The sequence below is a fragment of the Polistes dominula genome, unplaced genomic scaffold (genome assembly GCF_049000335.1).
Source record: "Polistes dominula isolate Pdom_NZ unplaced genomic scaffold, Pdom_raw_medaka contig_27, whole genome shotgun sequence".
NCBI classification, from domain to species: Eukaryota; Metazoa; Arthropoda; class Insecta; order Hymenoptera; family Vespidae; genus Polistes; species Polistes dominula.
In genome coordinates, this window is record NW_028300906.1 from 2,503,058 (window position 1) to 2,523,532 (window position 20,475).

The 20,475-nt window shown below is 24.6% G+C and overlaps 2 protein-coding genes across 5 annotated transcripts; one reads left to right on the forward strand and one right to left on the reverse strand.

Annotated features, from left to right (window-relative positions):
* Positions 1 to 399: 399 nt before the first annotated feature.
* LOC107068739 (NADP-dependent malic enzyme) lies at positions 400 to 15,630 on the forward strand. 4 transcript variants are annotated; one of them, XM_015325447.2, is made up of 12 exons: positions 400 to 534; positions 598 to 768; positions 7,747 to 7,915; positions 8,644 to 8,802; positions 8,917 to 9,098; positions 9,206 to 9,515; positions 9,600 to 9,782; positions 9,932 to 10,157; positions 10,225 to 10,367; positions 10,436 to 10,730; positions 10,810 to 10,954; positions 12,554 to 15,630. In XM_015325447.2, the coding sequence occupies exons 2-12, from the start codon at positions 743 to 745 to the stop codon at positions 12,591 to 12,593; spliced, it is 1,878 nt and encodes a 625-aa protein (XP_015180933.2). In that variant the 5' UTR covers positions 400 to 534; positions 598 to 742; the 3' UTR covers positions 12,594 to 15,630. The 4 variants fall into 4 exon arrangements, with proteins under 4 accessions (XP_015180933.2, XP_015180932.2, XP_015180934.2 ...); XM_015325446.2 differs by lacking the exon at positions 400 to 534 and having other exon boundaries at positions 541 to 768; XM_015325448.2 differs by lacking the exon at positions 400 to 534 and having other exon boundaries at positions 541 to 768; positions 15,509 to 15,630.
* Positions 12,838 to 19,814, reverse strand: LOC107068738 (RWD domain-containing protein 1). Its single transcript, XM_015325445.2, has 4 exons — positions 18,969 to 19,814; positions 18,369 to 18,718; positions 17,847 to 18,033; positions 12,838 to 17,750 (listed from the first exon to the last, which is right to left on the reverse strand). The coding sequence occupies exons 1-4, from the start codon at positions 19,036 to 19,038 to the stop codon at positions 17,626 to 17,628; spliced, it is 732 nt and encodes a 243-aa protein (XP_015180931.1). The 5' UTR covers positions 19,039 to 19,814; the 3' UTR covers positions 12,838 to 17,625.
* Positions 19,815 to 20,475: the final 661 nt, after the last annotated feature.

Genomic DNA, 20,475 nt, shown 5'->3' on the forward strand with positions numbered 1-20,475 from the left:
GAAAAAAAGAAATAGAAAAGAATAATATTTAAAAATGAATAAAATAGTACGATATGATATTACAATATAGAATTTAAAATGACATTTTTTCTCAAATTTTAATTACAACATGTGTAACAAAATACATTAGAAAATAAACAAAAAAAAAAACAGAAAAATTATAAGTTCCATCTAAAAGAAAATGAAAGAAATGAATGAATGAACAAAACTGTGAGTGACTGTACATGAATGTGTTGATTTACTATTAAGAAACCACGTGACTTACGCCCTCTAACGTTTCAGAATGAACGTAAGTTTGAACTCGGTCGGTCGGTTATGATCAATGAAAGGTAGCGCTTTGGTCGTGTGTTATCTTCAAACATCATTTTATATTATGACGAAACTTTGATAAAGGAAAGGAAGATCTCGCGCTTGCGCTTTTACCTGCTAATGGACACAAACACAAAGTTGATTAGTGTTATACCTGGTGCCAACCCACCAACCAACCAACCAACCAACCAACCAACCAACGACGCGACGACAACGAAACCAACAGTTTGTGTCGAGCATAGAGAAAGTAAAAACCTCCTACTTGCTGACAGTATTCTCGAATTTCAGAAAATCTCGTTCGATACTACCAATAGTGGTGGTGCAACTGTGCCCTTTTATAAAACCCATAAGAGCGCAGTCGCGCGCCAAGTCTTATTGGGTGGGAGGTGATCAGCTGTGATAGAACATAACACACACGAGGACACACATCGAGATGTTCGTCCTGCAGAAATCTATATTGTAAGTAAAAAAAAAAAAAAAAAAACTCACATTTTATAAGACATTTGTTAACTCTCCCCATCCCCTTTTCTTAACTCGTATGAATTATCAACTAATTTTATTTCATTATTCCATTCTAACTCGAGATAATAATTATAATCATTATTATTTCATTGATCAATTTGATGCAAGTAGTAAGGAATAGTAAAATCGAACTTAACGAAAATTCCTACCCTCATTTTTATCTAATTTTTGTTTCCTATTTAAAATATATTTTCACAACTATAGTTCTATCGAAATGGCCAAACATCAACACAAACCTAATGTCGGTTAAGAATCAATAAATAACTCGATTATATATATTTTTGTGTGTCTATCATATTGCAAATTATTGAACACGTGCCTAATTTTATATTAATTATGTGTGTTATAGTGTGATATAAAAATTGTTTGAAAATTATTTTTTTGAGAGACACGATTATGTTGAATTAAATTTTTTCTTCGTAATATTGTGTATACATTTAGGATATTAACGAATATAGTAGAGAAGTATAGTTAAGAGACAGACATCCTCTCTCACATCTGAGTTGTGCTAACCTCGCTTCTGCCGCAATGCGGTGCTGAAAATAGGAGTACACTTCGCTTCGAAGCATCCGCCGATCGATACCAGGCCGGGGTTTAGGATTCCTTTTATTATCGTTGTGTTGTGCCCTTTATATTTGTCAATACTTCATTTTTTTCTCTTACTATTCCTCCTCGTTCACCTCCTCCTCCTCCTCCTAATCCTATTCCTTGTTTTATACTTCAAAATTTACATTACGTACTTTTATTCTCATTTATACTTTGTGCCCTTTTTTTTCTAATTGAATTATTTGATTCATTTTAAACAAAATTCATTTTTATTTATGTATAATATTTATGAATATTTTTGTTCAGTGAAAAATATGGGATTGGTTTACGTTATGAAATTAAAATTGCATTCTAATAGTCGAGAGTGAAGTCTACGTGGATTATTGAAAAGGTCAAACACCTTGAATCTTTTCATCTCTTTCACGTTTCTTTTTGCCTGTCCTTTCATATGATAAAATTCTCATACGTTTATAAATGAACCGTTAGATGATGTAGAAGAGAGGAAATCTCATGCTGACAATGACTCATTGGGGAAACATAAGATAAATAATTTGTAGCAGGTTATCTCGTTAGAAAGTCGATAAATCGTAATTAAATTCGAAATATTCAAATTATAAATATTATCGTACAAAAATGTCCATTTTTTGTCTATAAATATTACAATAAGTTTATTATATATGTTATTTGTTTAAAACAAAGTAATGTTTTTTTTTTTAATATTACAATATTAATAAATTATAATCGATTGAATTAATTTTATCTTTAATTTATACATTTATTATTATATTCAATTATTTAATTATTAATATAATTAATATTAAATATAGAAAAAATATATATAATTAATATTACAATATTTATTATTATTTAATTTATTTTCTTATTACATCAAATCATTTGAAAAGGTTTTATTTTCGTGTCCTAGTTACACGAATGTGCTAATGGCAAATTTTGTTTAAAATAAAGCAATGTTTTTATTTAATATTACAATTAATAAATTATAATCCATTGAATTAATCTTAACTTTAATTTATACATTTCTGATTATATCCAATTATCATTATAAATTATTTGTAAAGGTTTTATTTTCGTGTCCTAGTTGCACGAATGAGCTAATGGCAAATATAATCGACCCATATAGAAAATTTTTCCATCGGTTTTACCTACTTGATTATCTTTGCCAAGCTTTAAAGTAGATAGAACTTTTAGTTCAATTTCCTAACGTCAAATGATACCTTTAACATAGTACATCGAAATAATGAACGAACAGATGTTCACAAAACCTTTTTCTTCATTTCTCAAATATACGAGACGGAAGTTTATTGCTCATGTATAACATTTTACATCTGTTGTTCGATTATTTTTCTAGTAATAGACAAAACAACAGTTTTTGTTTCACGAGAAAACGAATCAATGAGATTTTTTTTTATAAATTTACACACGATTTTCCTCTTTTATTTTATCGTTTTATATTACATTTCAAAGTGTGAAATATTCAATAAACTTTTGTTTCTAAATGTAATTTAAAATAAGACAAATTAAGGTTTAATATACCTTAATATATAAACCTGTAATAGGTTATATAGTTAATGTTATAATATAGTTACAGTTATTATAATATATAGTTTTTTATATTAATATTATATTATAAATATATAATTATAAATATAATATAATATTATTATAATATTATAAAAATTATAATATATTATTTAATATTATAATTTATATACAATTTATTATAGTAAATATATAATATTATAAATTATAATATATATATTATTTAATTTTATAATTTATATATTATAATAAATATATATAATATTTATTATAATATATTATTAAAATATTATAAATTATAATATATTATTAAAATATTATAAATTATAATATATTACTATAATATTATAAATTATAATATATTATTTAATATTATAATTAATATATAATTTATATATTATAATAAATATAATTATATATATAAACCTATAACCTTAACCAGGTTATTTTTTCAAGTTATTTAAAATACCCATAACTAACATTTTAGTGATTTCATATTCGCATTTTTTTATCAGCAAAAAAAGATACAAAAATATTACCTTATTTTTTCTCAGTAAAATATTTATGAGAAATTTTATTATCGCATATTTTTAAAAAACAAATACAGAATAACGTTATGTTTTTTAAGTTACGTTTATTATTGTTTTTTTTTTATTATCTACTTTATTATCACAAATATATTGAATTGAACAATCATTTAACTATATTTATTCAAGGCAAGTTCTTAACAATCGTTAAGTCTTGTAACGAATCAAGACAAAGAGGTATTATCGAAACAATAAGAAACACAACACGCTTGCTTAGACACGCGTATTAGTTCGTCAATGTAATTAATGTAACGTTCATTTTTTTTTTTTTTTGATAACTATGCTTTTTTTTTTTAACACTAGTCATTCAGTTAGAAACGTTCAAACCGAATGGGTTTCAGAATAAATGTATCTTATTAAATTTATTATTAATTTAAAATTATTTGTATTTGTTTTCTGTGAGATTCAAATCATTCAAATTAATATTTCGAAAACATAATAATATTATATGTAATATATCGTCAGAAGTATATTATTCGTTTCATGATGAACTGTATTATACGTAGGAGAAAATTGATCGAAGGACGTATCAATCTGTAAGTTGTAACTATTCAATGTATAAATACTATATAATACTATTTAATACATTTCATCTGCTTTTTTTTCCTTTTTAAATCCTAACTGTTGGTTGACAACTATTATCAAAATTCTAATCAATTGAAAAAAAAAAGGAAAAAAAAAACCGTATTCAAACTCACTCTCTTTGATAAATTTTTCTTAGTAAACTTCGATATCATATAGATTAGATATTATATAACACTCTATCAAAGAAATTAATATTTAATATGATTGTTCCTTCGTAATTTTATTTTTTTTTTAATAGAATTTGATTGTATTTATATTATATTTCTATATAATTATATAATAATAATATAATAAAATATTATATAAATATATAATAATAATTCTATATAAATATATAATAATATAATTATATATAATAATAATATAATAATAATAATAATAATAATAATAATAATAATAATAATAATAATAATATATTATTATATATTTATATATTATTATTATATTATTATTATTATTATTATTATTATTATTATTATTATTATTATTATTATTATTATTATTATTATTATATATATTATATTTGATTCTATCTTATATCCTATCAATGAATACCTTTATGTCAATTTCAATTGATTTTTCTAACTCAAATACAAGCTTCTAGATAAACGATTGGAAATAACGAATAGAAATATAAAAAAGAAAAGAAAAGAAATAAATCAAAAGAAATAAAGAGAAGTGTGTGTTCAATGAAGTGAAATAAAATAATTCATTCAAAGAAGATTACAAAAAATTACAAGAATTCAAACGAGATAATAATAATAATAATAATTGAACGGTATTATGGTAGTTTAAATATGATCATTTAATGGCAATGAGGAAACCGTAATGAACAAGGTTGTTGCGGGAGGAAGGGTGACGTCAAGTTTCGTAATACAAACGTGTGTGTGTATGTACATATGGCTACGTGTGTGACATAATAATAATCATACGTAAAGACAATATAACGAAAATGATTTAATACTTGGAACGAAGAATCACCCCCCCCCACCCACCTCCCACCTTTTTCTCTTTATTTTTATTTTTTTTTTATTTTATGAGACATTTATTTTCTTACCTAAATATATTTTTCGCGATGTCGCTTTCGTTAAAAGAAGATTAGTTATGTAAGCATTTTTGACATGAGGTTTGTTCTCTCAAATCTGGCTATATGCCACGAGAAATAATAATAATAGACAAATTTAATCTCGCGTAGAATACTTTTACGATTATATATATATATATATATATATATATATATAGAGTTATAGAAATAATCTAAAAATATTTGTTTATTTTATTCTTAATGTTTATTTATTGATATACTAATTTTTTCTTTTCTTTTAATTTTTTTGTGTATCACAAATTTTATTTATGCTACTGGGAAAAAAGAATATTAATAATAATAATAATAATAATAATAATAATAATATTAGGCAATATATATTCTATTATATTATATTAATTATCATTAATAAAATTAATATACATTAAATTATTATTAATAAAAAAATTATAAAATAAATTATAATAATATTAATAAATTAAAATTTATATTTTAGTAAAATAATATTATATTTATATATATTATGTAATTATATTATTAAATTAAATATTAATATATATATATATATATATATATATATATATATATATATATAGAAATATATTATATTTAATTTTTAAATTTTAATTTTTAATTTTTAAATTTAATTATTAAATATAGAAAATCTATATAGAATATATAGAATATATATATGAAATAATATATATATATATATAAATAATAATCTAAAAATATTTGTTTATTTTATTCTTTATCTATTTGTTGGTATAACAATTTTTTCCTTTCTTTTCTTCTTTTATTATACCACAAATTTTATATACTCTACAAGGTAAAAAGAATAATAATAATAATGGACAACTCTAATCTCTCGTAAAAAAACATTTAAGATTCTACATTGGATATAATAAAAAATGTAAAAATATCTTTTCATTCTGTTAATATCTATAAACAGTTATAATCTTTTTTATTTGAATTATATTTTTAGAAATGCCATAAAGCGTCTGTGAGTCAGTACTTTCATCGATCGAAATATCAAAATCCTTGGAATTACTATTTCTCCTAGCCTATATTCGTATTCAATATATTATACAACTCTGTATATATATATATACACACACACCGTTAATTAGTTTAAGTGAAGTTAGGTTTGATAAGCATACGTATGAAACGTTATCATCATCTATCTTTCTATAGAAATGATAAAATACTAACATATGCTATTGATAGACATTTCCATTTAGAATTATATTGCAAAATGTCAAATGTCAAAAGAATCCCTGACAATTTATTCGATTAATTTGAACATTTTTGTTGTTGTTTTGTTTTTATATTATTCTCGTTTAATAATAACTTTTTAAATAGATCCAAATGCAATGGACGTTTTAAATGCAATATTATGTACGATACTTGTGTAAACAAGTTGTTTGGCATCAGTTCTATCGATGAATAATAATAATAATAATAAAATAGAAAAGAATGCCTCTAAAATGTATATATATAAAAAAAATAACATTTCATTTATGTTCACCATATCACAACCTAATTTTTCAATTAATTACTTGTCACGAACACCTGTGGTCTTTAGTAAACAATTGAAAATACTTTTCAAGTGAATTTATTTTCTACGATGCGAATGACCCGTACGAACTGACAGCTACTCGAAATAGAAACTTCAAGGTTGTGACACGAGATGGATGGAAAATTTTTACAAGTTAAATGTAAAACCTTCCATTTTACAACACTATGATTTTTCTTCGAAATTCTCTCCCACGAGATTTTTTTTTTCTTTTTTTTTTTTTTTTTTTGAAAGAGAGTATTAAAAAAAGAAAACAAAAATATTCAATCATTCATTCGTAACGTTAACAAATACCAAATTGTATTGACAATAAAAGATTGTATTAGTTGTATTGAATTTTTGCAAATATTTCACGTTTTATTACATAAATATAAATATATTTTAAAAATTAATTATCAATTAACAATAATTCTTAAACGAATCGTGATTTAAATTTACTACGATCAGCCCCCCCCGCCCTGCCCCGCCCCGCTTCTAGGTGACGAATTTTTGGTCTTATCTTAGGCATCATGCCAAAAAGGTTACTATACTACTTTCATTTCTGCACATGCACTATTTATTTATTCCTTTCGAGAAAAATATTCGAAGAATGTTAAACGTACAATTAATAATTCACATGAAATTTCTTTCAATTCGTTTAATCGTCATAGTTTAATTATAATATTTCCTGCTTACCATTGATATCTTTTTATAAACGTGAGTTGTATGAATCATCATAATACTAAATGGTTCTAACTAACTTGGTGTTGGTCATATTAACAGGATATTTTTGACGTCATTAAATGAAAAGAAAGAAAAGGAAAAAAACCCACTTTTATTCCCACGCTACCAATTTTGATTAATTTATTACACGAGTGTAATAAAAGTATGATATATATATATCATTGAATAATTGCTATAACCATATTGTATATCACACATATGAATCAAATTAATAATGATAATAATTATATTCATGTTATTATCTAACGTTAATTATAATTTTCTTTTCTTTTTTATTTATTTATTTAAATTAGATCAGCTTGCAGCAGAAATTGTGGAGGATCATGGGCACGTGTTTTACCACCTTCACATCCTGCGATAAAGGATACGAGACAAAGGGATATTCACGAAGTTTCTGGAGATGTTGTTCCTATCAACATGGTTAAGGGTATCGGACATCTCAGAGATCCTCGTTTGAATAAGGTATAATTATTAAATAATAAGAAACTAAAAATTATTTTAATATTTTATCGAATTTATGTAGAATATAAGCACCTTCAAATTTGATAAAGGACCAATTATTATTTTTAAGAGATTAATTTATTATCTTATTATATTTATTACAAATAAATAATACAATATATTATATATAATATTAAATATAATATTAATAAAATTAAAATTAATATTATTAAAAAAATTAATATTATATTATTTAAATTAATATTACAAATATATAATATTATATATAATAATATATATAATATAAAATATAACAGAGAGTATATATAATATATATATAATAATATAATATTATATACTCTAATATAACATTACTATACTAGTATAATATATTATATGTTATAAATTATATATTATATATATATAATATTAAATATAATAAATAATATATTTTATTATTTATAATTATTAATATATATTACATAAAATATATATTAATAAAACAAAGAAACTATGTTTCATAAATAACTTAATTTTAATTTTGAAAAATGTATTTTTTTTAATAGTCTACTTAAGATAAGAATTACTAAAGTTTATTTTCAAGAAATTAATATGAGTATGTATGTATTTGTTCAAAGCCATAAAAATGTGTGTAAACCTATGTGTGTAAGTTTGTGGTTTGTTAGAAAGAATTTACGATAATAAATGATAAGTTATAATTTAATAACGTTATAAATGTCATCTAACAGGGTTTGGCTTTTACACTGAAGGAGAGAATATCATTGGGAATTCATGGTCTCCAACCACCACGATTTAAAACTCAAGAAGAACAATTGGCATTATGCAAGGCTTCGGTTATGAAATATACCGAAGATTTAAATCGTTATCTTTACCTTGTCGAATTACAGGTAACGATAAATATTCGTTTCTTTTATAAATTTACAATAACATCTCATAAATAATAAATCTTTAACAATATTAAAAATTAAATAGATTATTTTGTTTGTTTGTATTTTCAACAGGAAAGAAACGAAAGATTATTTTTCCGATTATTAAGTGAAAACATCGAACAAATGATGCCAATTGTTTATACACCAACTGTTGGATTAGCTTGTCAAAAATTTGGTGTCATATATCGTCGACCACGTGGATTATTTATAACAATATACGACAAAGGTCACATTTATGAGATTCTCAACAATTGGTTTGTATGCATTTCTAAATTCAAATCAAATCTACGATTACACACATACACATAGAAAAAATAAATGATTATTTATTTGAATAAAATTGGTAATTAATTGTTATCAGGCCAGAACAAGCAGTTCGTGCAATTTGTGTTACCGATGGCGAGAGAATTTTAGGTTTGGGTGATTTAGGTGCCTGTGGTATGGGAATACCAGTTGGAAAATTGGCACTTTACACTGCTTTAGCTGGTATAAAACCTCATCAATGTTTACCAATTACTATAGACGTTGGTACAAATAACGAACAACTACGTGATGATCCTCATTACATTGGTTTAAACAAACCAAGAAGTCAAGGTGCTGAATATGATGAATTGATCGACGAATTTATGGCTGCTTGTGTACGAAAATATGGACAAAACGTTCTTATTCAAGTAATTTCATCATTTTCAATATACATATAATGGTAAATTGTTTTTTATTTTATCTAATAATTATATATATTTCAAATGTTGCAGTTTGAAGATTTTGGAAATCACAATGCTTTTCGTTTTCTGGACAAATATCGTGACAAATATTGCACTTTTAACGATGACATTCAAGGAACAGCTGCTGTAGCAGTTGCTGGTATACTTGCATCGAAAAGAATAACAAAAAGAAAAATGTCTAATAACAAATTTGTATTTCTTGGTGCTGGTGAGGTATGCAGACATGTACTTTACTTTGTTTTTGTTGACAATTAATTAATCAATAAGTTTTTAAATTTGTAATAACATAATTATTTAAAAAAAAGTAACACGTACTTTAAAAAGCTTTATCTAATATTACGATAAAATTAAAAAAAAAACAGGCAGCAATAGGAATAGCTGATTTATGCGTGAAAGCAATGGAAGCTGACGGTTGTACAGAAGCCGAAGCTAGAAATAATATTTGGATGATGGATATCGATGGTTTGTTGGTTAAAAATCGTCCTGAGGGTAATCTCGAGGGTCATAAAATTTGGTACGCTAAAGATTACAAGGTAATGAAATCATTGATCGATGTTGTTCGGGAAATTAAGCCAACAGTTTTGATTGGTAAGTAACCCATTTACTCATTGATCACGTACCAATTGTTTTATCTAAAGTCTAATCGTTCAAATAGGAGCCTCGGCAGCTGCCGGTGCTTTCACCCCAGAAGTTCTCAAAGAAATGGCAAAGAACAACGAAAGACCATTGATATTTGCTTTGAGTAATCCAACAAGTAAAGCTGAGTGTACTGCACAACAAGCTTACGATTTTACAGATGTAAGTTATTTGAATCATTTCTAAAACGTTTAATATATAATCATTTCTTATCTTTTGTTTTATTTTAGGGTAGATGCATATTCTCATCTGGCTCACCCTTTGGCGAAGTGAAACATAATGGGAAAACTTACAAACCGGGCCAGGGTAACAACGCATACATTTTTCCTGGAATTGCATTAGGCGTTATTGCAACTGGAGTGCATCATATCACTGAAGATTTATTCCTCATTTCTGCTCAATCAATAGCCGATCATGTGACTAATGAAGATCTTGAAATGGGTAGTTTATATCCACCCTTGAGTACCATTCGTGAATGTTCTATCGATATTGCTGTTAAAATAGCTAATTATGCTTATGCCAAAAGTATGTAATACAATCTAATAATTGTTTTTTTCAATAATGATCATCGTTCATTGATCTAATTATTATTTTAAATGAACAGGTGGTTTAGCTAGCGAATATCCCGAGCCAAAGGATAAACGACAATTTATTGTCAGTAAAATGTATGATGCCAATTATGATAGTCCACTGCCAAATTTATATGATTGGCCAAGTGATTATGCCGAACCTCGTGTATTACCAGACAAGTAAGTCATTATTTTATTTATACAACATTATTTTCATTTCAATTAGTCAAATAATAAATCCTTCGATAGCACATATCCAAACATTCGTATAAAATCAATACAGATAAAATAAGATTTAGTATTATTTAATCTTTTTTTTCTCTATAAAAAGCCGTAGAAATTAATTCGAAAGAATGATTAATTTTGATTGATTTATAATCATCGATAGATTAGAACAATAATTTCAACCGCAAGAAAATAAGTCCCAACGTGTGACGTGAACTGTGTGTGACGTGACGTGTTTGGTAGGATTAGTTAAGAACGATACAAATTTTGTAGTTTTAGATAGTTAACATTAATTGATTAATTGATTAATTAATTAATTAATTAATTAGGTATTTATAGCTTGAACGTAACTTGCACGTTTATTTATTTCAATTGCTTATAATATTATTAACGTATTACTATGCGCATTCATTTATCTTTTCTTTTCTTTTCTTTTCTTCTCATTTCTTATCTTTTTAGATAATATCACCAAATTGATTATGTTCTTTCTTTTTGCGTAAGATTATTACGATAACAAATAATGTTGTGCAATTAATGGGGTTATATTTTTAAACCCATTGCGATAATGGCTGTATTTTTTTTTTTTTTTATTTATTTATTTATTTTTATTTTTTTTTTTTTTGTAAAGAATACGAGATAAGAAAGAAAAGAAGAAAAGTAAAACGACATTTATTTTAGCTTTTGACGTAGCTCAATTTTTAACAAAAGCTTCCCTAAGCTTATTATTATGTTCGCGCTAATAAACAAACAAAAAAAACAAGTAGTATATATAATTAAAGAATTAATTTATATTTGTAAAGGTTGTTTCTTTTATTAATTTATTTCTATTTCTTATTCTTTTTGGTTTTATTTTTTCTAATTTTTATTCGATAACTTTCTAATAACTGCTACTACGAGTATTACTCATATTTCATTTGTTTTTGTTTTTTTATTTAACGATTGGCATTATAATTATCCGCTTATTAGAATATAATTTAAATCATATTATCATTATTATTTTGTCATTAAAACGTTGAGTGTCACGTCAGTCGACAATGATTGACACTGAACTTCCCGTTCAGACCATGTCAGGTGCAGGTGCCTGACGATCAACCTTTCGTTTGATGGTTGATGGTTGACGCGTGGCCTGACCAAGATTTCTATAAGAATTCACGTGGCGTTCAACGTGTTAATAAGAAATAACAAACTAACACGTTGAACGCCACGCCAGCCATCGGTGACTGACATTAGACTTTCAGTTTAGGCCACGTCCGTCACAAGTGACTGACACGTTCAATTATTTTTCAATACAAAGTAACACCTGTGGCTTGACAAGAATTTCCCTAAAAATTCACGTGACGCTCAACGTGCTAATGAAAATACCAATCTGTATATTGAAAATTCCATTTTTTCTCTTTTCATCTTCTCATCATCTCCCCCACTCACAGCCATTACTAACAATAATAATTCTAATAATAATAATAAATTTATTCGAAGAAATCTTTCATTAAGCTCATTTATTATTATATTTTGCTAAGCAAAAGCCCAGCTGAAGCGTTGATTAATCTTTTTCAGAGATACTGTAGAAATCCGCCACGATTTAAAACATCTGTAGCGGATTTCACCGGATGGTGGGGATGTTTGAAGGGTATTATATATATAAAAAAAAAAGAAAAAAAAAAGAAAAAAAAATCACTAAGATTTCTGGTAGTAGAAAATCTATTTACTGTGTGTCATGGTAAAAAAAACTGAGAGAAAGAGAGAGAGAGAGAGAGAGAGAGAGAGAGAGAGAAAGAGATTTATATATATATATATATAATATATTTATATTTGCTAATTTTTTTTTCTTTATGCTTGTCTTGTTTTTTCTTTTTTTTGATTTGTTAATTTTTCTTTTTATAGAAAACAGTTTGCATATTATTTGTTTGTGTAAAAAAACTATTTTCAATGTAAGAATCGTGCTCTACCATGTGATCAAATGGCAATATGTATGTGGGTGTGTGTGTGTGCTTTTTACGTTGATGTAATTTGCATGATGATTAAGTGAAAAAGAAGAAGAAGAATGACAGAATGAGTGAAAGAAAGATCAAAATATTAATGTTCCATTCATAAAACTAATTACTAACAAAAAAATATCATATATAACGGGTGTCGTTTTGCATTGTAACATCCTTTATATACTCCTCCTCCTCATTCGTCCTAATTGACAGTATTAAACAAAATGAAGTTAGAAAAGGTTAATAATCATATAATGTTTCTTTTTTTGGTCTTCATTTTGAACTATTGAAAGTAATTCAAGAAAGTAAAAATATACAATTCGATTTTGTATAAATTTAATTTAATTAAAATCTCAAAAAGTAATAATTTTAGATAAAACATAAAAATATTTCGTAGATTTTATATTTATATATGATATATATTATTATATTATATTAAATATAGATATATAATATAATATTATATAAAATTATATTTTAAAATTATATATATAATATAATATTATATAAAATATATATATATATAATTATAGAGTATATATTATATATTATTATATTATATTTTATATATAAAATATAATTAAACAATTTAGAAATGTTATTATTTATTCGATACACGTGTATTATATGTGTGTTTACTTCATATCTTATATTTAATTTCAAATAATTCATTTTTATTATTATATTTAAATTAAATCATTTGTGATTGAGATATTACGTTCATCAAAAAGATTTACTGTTAATAAGGAAACATATTTTAATCCTATCCTAAAATAATATAACTAGTCCTTCCATATCCTTAAATCGTATGATCGATCCTCCTGATCCAACCAAGTATCCTAAATTTTAAAAGATAAGTGATAAAACAACTAATATTGTAAGTGGCTCGCTTTTGCGCTGTTGCATTTTTTGGGGGTTTTTTGGCCAATAATTGGTATTTAATAATTGGTATTATTATTTATTTACTATTATTCTATTCGTATGAATGGGTTCTATCTCTTTAACAATCTGTCACAATTGTATTTTATTCTTTTCATTTATTTATTACTATTATTTATTATTATGATTATTATTATTTATTTTTTCTTCCCTTAAAGTTGTATATGTATATATGTATGAAATAATATATTTAAAAAAAAAAATAATTTCACCAAAGTGTAGATAAGTTTCTTACAAATTAGAAAAAAGAAAGAAAAAAGAAAAACAAAACTCTTTTAAGAAAATATTTGATTTTTTTTGTCCTTTTATTAATATTAGAAAATTTATTTAATTTTTATTTAATCTATAATATATTATTATTATTATTATTATTAATATTAGAAAATATTAGAAAAATTATCTCTATCGTTTCTATGAGAAATTAATCCAAATTTAATAATTTATTTTATTATTATTATTTTATTTAATTATTAGTATTATTTTACAATATTGAAATTATTTTTCTTTTCTCTAAATAAAAAAAAAGAATTCTATTTTTATTTGATAAAACTTGAAAATTCTCATTTTGATATTAATAAAAAAACAAGGCAAAAATATTATTTTCTTCTCTCTTATAAGCTTAGGTATTAAAAAAAGTAGGAATTGTCGTCTTGTATGTCGCATGTGTTTCTATGATGTGTGTAACATAAAACTTTATAAAAATGATACAATTTAATAAGTAAATTATGCTTAATGTGATAATTGTGACACGAACAATTGAATTAATTATTAATTATCTCGTGAGAGTGTGAATTGATATTTTTTTCTTTTTTTTTTTTCATTATCAAAGATTTACGGTATTATAAATGTAAAAAAAAAAAAAAGAAACAAAACGTTTTTGTCAGGATTTCGCCCTTTCCCTATTTGCCCCAATTTTTTAAAAATTCTCAACATTTAGCCAAATGATAGGAAATATTTCTTATTTTAAAATATTTCTCGACAAATATTATTTATGTAAAAAAAGAAAATATAAATGTTAATTGTTGATAAAAATAATAATGTGATAAGAAATAAATGAAGAAAAACTTCATATGTGTATAATAATATATGTAGATTTAAAAAATAGTTATCGTTTGGCTAAATGTTTAAAACCCTTTGAGTGTTATGGACGTATATATGCGTTTGGTAAAAATTATTATCGTGGGTTGTTCGACGTATATACATATTTGTTCATACTAATGTAATATAATGTAATGTTTATATTAATGAAATTCAATTATATATTTAGAAAGAAAAATTTTAATTATTACAAAAAATATATAATTTATTATTACAATGTAAGATTAAAATTATTATATTAATAATAATAGTTTATCATATTTAATTATTTTTATTATTATTATAATTTATTTATTTTTTTTTTTATTAATAATAAATTATTCCATTTCTAGATAACATTTTAGGTAAAAGTATTGAGCACTCAAAGGGTTAAAAAAAAAAAAGAAGTAAAATTAAAAACAACAAGAAAAATGAGGAAAATTTATAGAAGCAAACAAACAAATTGTTTTGAATAATGTCATTTTAATTATGACTAACCCTGTTCTTCTCCCAACAGATTATAACGTGTTGGCGAGTGTTTAACAAGGCAGCGCCTGTGAACAAAACAAAAATATACAAATATATACACAAACACAAACATATACCTACAACAACACATACCACACACTCGTTTCTAAATTTATTTTAATGACTGAAAAAGTACGATCGTTTTCTTAGCCCTTAACGAATCTATTCATTAAATACTATTATTATTATTACTATTATTATTATTATTATTACTATGAAGTGATTAATTAAATAATTCAATGTGATTATATAATCATAAAAAAGTATTAAAATATAATTAATATTTCATAATTATCAATATGGTTGTTGTTAAAAATAGTTAAGGGTTGAGGATGGTCAGACCGAACAGTATTTAAATTATAATAATTAATTAACAAACAAACAAAAACAAAAAAAAAACAAAAAGAAACAAAAAGTGTTTGTAAGTAAGTGAGAAAGAAAGAGGAAACAGAAAAATTTCCTCAGAAAAACGTGAATGTAACTTTTTATCAATCGATTTACATACTTTTGTCGTGTGTACTTATATGTGACCACATATCGTACTTATTTATTTTAAATATTACTATTATTATTAGATTAAAATAATATGAATATTATTTTGTTTTGAAATTAGATCAAAATGAATTTTCAGTATAAAAGTTTTGTTTCCTTTAAAAAACATTTGATAACGTTCGGTCGAAAAATCGAATAATTTGCAGAAATAAAATTTTAAAGGTAATTTTCAAATCAAAGTTAATTACCGAAAAAATTAAAAGATAGTTATTGAAAAAAAAAAAAGAAAAAAAAACAGACATTTAGATTGATTGTTCAATGTTAGTTGTATGAAGAAAAAAAAAGAAACAAAACAACAAAATTATTATATTATCCTGTCATGAACAAAAAAATATGTAACTGCACAATAATGTCGAGTTAGTTGTTGTTGTGTCACTTGTATGTTCTCTTTTCTTTTTTATTTTATTTTATTTTATTTTAAATCGATTTTTATCGATAATAATAAATCTCAGGAGGATCGTTGTAATTTACGAAATATTGTAACTGGTATTTTTTGTACAGTATTTTCAGCATACACATCTTTTTATTCTTAAAATAAAACTAAAACAAAATAAAACAAAAAAAAAAAAAAGAAAGAAAATAAAATGAACGAAACAAAATGCAAAGAAATGTCAATATTTAGAAAATTCATAAACTGGACATTTTGTCAAAGGGTTCCTACGTTGTATCTGAAAATGAAATAAACAAAAAACAAAATAATAATAATAAAATATAGAAAAATAATCTCAATTGAACATCGAATAGACCTCAATTACTGCCAATACTTTTGAAAGTTCAACAAAATATATCTTAGATATATATATATATATATTTACCTTATTTTAATTCAATTTTTCCTATTGCGTATTCAAATATTTTTTGTCTCAAAAAAAAAGACGAAGAAGAAAAATTGTAAAAGGGTAAATATCCTATTCATTAAGATCATAAGATATATTGTTTCGATGCTAATAAATAAATGTTGAATTATAAATGTTAAAATAATATTCGATCATATAATTATACTACCTACATTTTGAAATACGAGAGATTTATGATAGAAGAAACTAGCCACACAGTGAAAAATGAGAAGAAAATAAACGAACAATTAATAAACAAAGCATTTTATGAAAAGAAAATTTCTATTTACACACTTATAAAAATGATTTCGATCATATTTAAATCAACCATCTCTCATTTGTTCACATCATACCAATCATTAAGTTACAACCATTCTTCATTTGATAGCAACTTTTAAATATATATATATATGTATGTATATAATTATGGGAACGCAGCACCAATCATTTGGAAAAAATGTATCATTTCTTTTTCTTTTCTTTTCTTTAGTGTTATCCCTCAGCAATATGTTTGATGTGTACAAGTTTTTTTTGTTTTCTTTTCTTTTTTAAAACCCACTAAATAATATCGATACTTAAAATGAATCTTTTAAACATTACAATTTTAAGTTCGACAAATTTAGCAAATATTTTGATCATATGAACTTATCGATGATGGTCATCATAAAATAACAATGATTTACGAAATATACAATCGGATTAGTTTAGATTTATCTTTTTAGGCACTCTCATTGTCAGAGTTATTTGGTTCATAATCAGGATCATCCTCATCATCATCATCATCCTCCAAATCGAGATCATCCAGATTTTGAAATAAGCTCTCATCTACTTTCACTGCATCTCCTGATATTTTTAACAAAAATATATCATCGTAAATATATATGTATATATTCATAATTTCTTAAAAGAAAACAACTACAAACGAAAAGTGATTTGTACCATCGTCTAGGAATTTAAGGTCAGATTGATCTAAGGTTCTATCTGTCATGAATAATTCTCTTCCTGTTAATTTCTTTCCTTCTCGATCTGCCATTTCTTTTCTCTTAGTGTGACCCATTTCTTCGTCAAACTTTTCCTTCCAGCTTAGGAAAGTTTCTACGGTAACTCTGGTTCCTTCAAATCTTTTCTATCGAAGTAAACGATCAGACTTTGTAATTAAATTAATGACATATTATTATTATGCCTAACAAAAGAAAATATTTGCATAGATCTTTCGTTTATATAATCCTAATAATAATTTGATATATTGAGTTGGCAATTAGTTTTCATTGCAAATGTTATTATACACCTAATTCAGTTTTTTGATAGTAAACATCAGAAATTTGATGAACAAAATGTCATCAACAAAAATGGACAGTACTTAATTGAATAAACTTATATTTTTAAACAAACATGTTGAATTTTCATTCTTATTTCAAATCTCCAATCACTCAGTTGCCAATCCAATATTTCATCGCTTACTCTTTCAGCTTCTTCCTCCTCTTTAAGTTTTAAAGCAGCATATTCTTCCCTGTGCAATTTTATTTTATCCCATTGTACATTCATCCATTCTTGTGCCGCACTGACCAACGTAAAGACCATTACCATTCCTAAATTTTCATTGATTTGTTCAATCAAATGTTTAGTCAATTCCTCAGCACTACTTTCTTCAAAGTTTTCAGGATCTTGTATTGAAACAACAAGAGGTTTGTCTGGATATTCTGACGTATAAGTAAATTCTAATCGACAACTCAAACCATTGTCTGTTTCTGCTTCATATTCCTCTGTTTTAATTGGTATTGCGAACGAATAGAATGGCTCTGTACTTAAGACTAAACAATATAATCATTTTAAATCACAAATCAAATTTTATATATAAATTTTAATAATATATATATATATATATATATATATATATATATATATATATAAATAACATAATTTCTCATGAAAAAAATCTAATATAAAATACTCGTACTTTATTACTAAATATTATACAATATAAGAAACAATAAATTTATAGGTTATGATAAGAATAAAAACAAAAGGGAAAGAAAAACACAACCAACAAATTTTCCATACTTTCCATTTCTCCACAATATATTGATTCCAAAGCTTCGATTTCATTTCGTTGTTCCTCTTGATAATCCATCGTGTATAATTTTACAAATAATCTTATCAAAATTCAATAAAATATCAAGTAAACTTATTCGATATTAGCAAATAATATAATGTCATGTTACACGGTAAGAAAATTTACCGCGTGCAATACTACACGATAGATATTAAAAGCGACATCTGTTGGATTTTCAATGAAACGATACAGCTGACATTTGTATTCAAATTGTTCAATGAATTCGTATCAATAGAGTACTACACGTGGGTAAAGTAGTTAAACGAAATACGCGCCAAAAGCTGTTAATTATGAATGACATTTACTATCACGTGATTTAAATGTCACCAAACGTCGTAAATACAAATATAAATAAACCTTGTATTTAATAATTATTATTGTCTGTAATATTACTCATATTATTCGCATATAATTAATATTTTATATAAAATAAGATAAAAACATATAAGAAAATAAAAAAGCGAAAGAGAAAATACAATAAATGTTACATAATACGTCGAATATGTATTATAGTTTAAACCAATGGAAAAGTTTAGTCAGTTCAAGGATCACATTAAACATTCTTGTTGATCAAAATCGATCATAATCTCTACGAGACATCTTAAAATTATATTAATAGCTCATTCTCTCCCCAATCTTTTTCGAAGTAAAACCATGTTACACGTGGAAGACATAAAAACAAGCCTAAATGAACATTTTTCTCTATAGTCGAAATGTATGTATAAAAATATTTCAAGCTTAGTCATTTTGAATTATTTTTATCCTAAAAATTTCCAATAATGAAACACACGCAAATGTTAAGAGTAAAGTACAAATTGTTGATAATAAAAAAAAAAAAAAAAGATAAGAACAATGTATAAACACATTGAAAACAATTATTAACACAATACGTGTTTGTGAGTACATGTACTACTCATATGTGTATATTTGACCATGTATATATAAATACAAAAATATATTAGTTTAAAAAGTTATTTTAAAAATGAAGAATTTCATTGATAACACGTACTAAAATATAAAAAAAGAAACATTGTGTTAAACTTATTTCTTCTTTTTGTAAATTATAAAAACCTATATGTGTTCGTGAAAATAATACGTGTGTGTTTGTATATATAAATATATTTATAGTATATATCAGGAATGGCGTCAGGAACTTTGAGATCAGTTCAGTCAGCAGGAGTATCTCAAAGCTGGGAATTTAGTATAGCTAGAGAAATAAAGAGAGTGAGTGAGAGAGAAAGAAAAAAGAAAGAAAAAGAAAGAAAGAAAGAAAGAAAGAAAGAGAGAGAAAGAGAGAGAAAGAGAGAGTACCGTTGAGACTAGCAACGTTTCGCCCTGGTGGCAATCAATACACGGCAGTGGAACACGGCACGACGATAACATAGTAGTAGTAGTAGTAATAGTAGTAGTAGTAGTAGTAGTAGTAGTAATAGTAGTCGATATACTAGCCTTCAT

Coding starts and splice junctions, on each gene's coding strand:
- LOC107068739 (XM_015325447.2), top strand. CDS start 743: ATGTTCGTCCTGCAGAAATCTATATT. Junction 9,783..9,931: donor TATTTCTTGGTGCTGGTGAG/GTATGCAGACAT, acceptor AAAAAAAAACAG/GCAGCAATAGGAATAGCTGA. Junction 10,158..10,224: donor TAAGCCAACAGTTTTGATTG/GTAAGTAACCCA, acceptor TCGTTCAAATAG/GAGCCTCGGCAGCTGCCGGT.
- LOC107068738 (XM_015325445.2), bottom strand. CDS start 19,038: ATGGATTATCAAGAGGAACAACGAAATGAAATCGAAGCTTTGGAATCA. Junction 18,719..18,968: donor ATATTGTGGAGAAATGGAAA/GTATGGAAAATT, acceptor TATATTGTTTAG/TCTTAAGTACAGAGCCATTC. Junction 18,034..18,368: donor AGGAGGAAGAAGCTGAAAGA/GTAAGCGATGAA, acceptor TTACTTCGATAG/AAAAGATTTGAAGGAACCAG.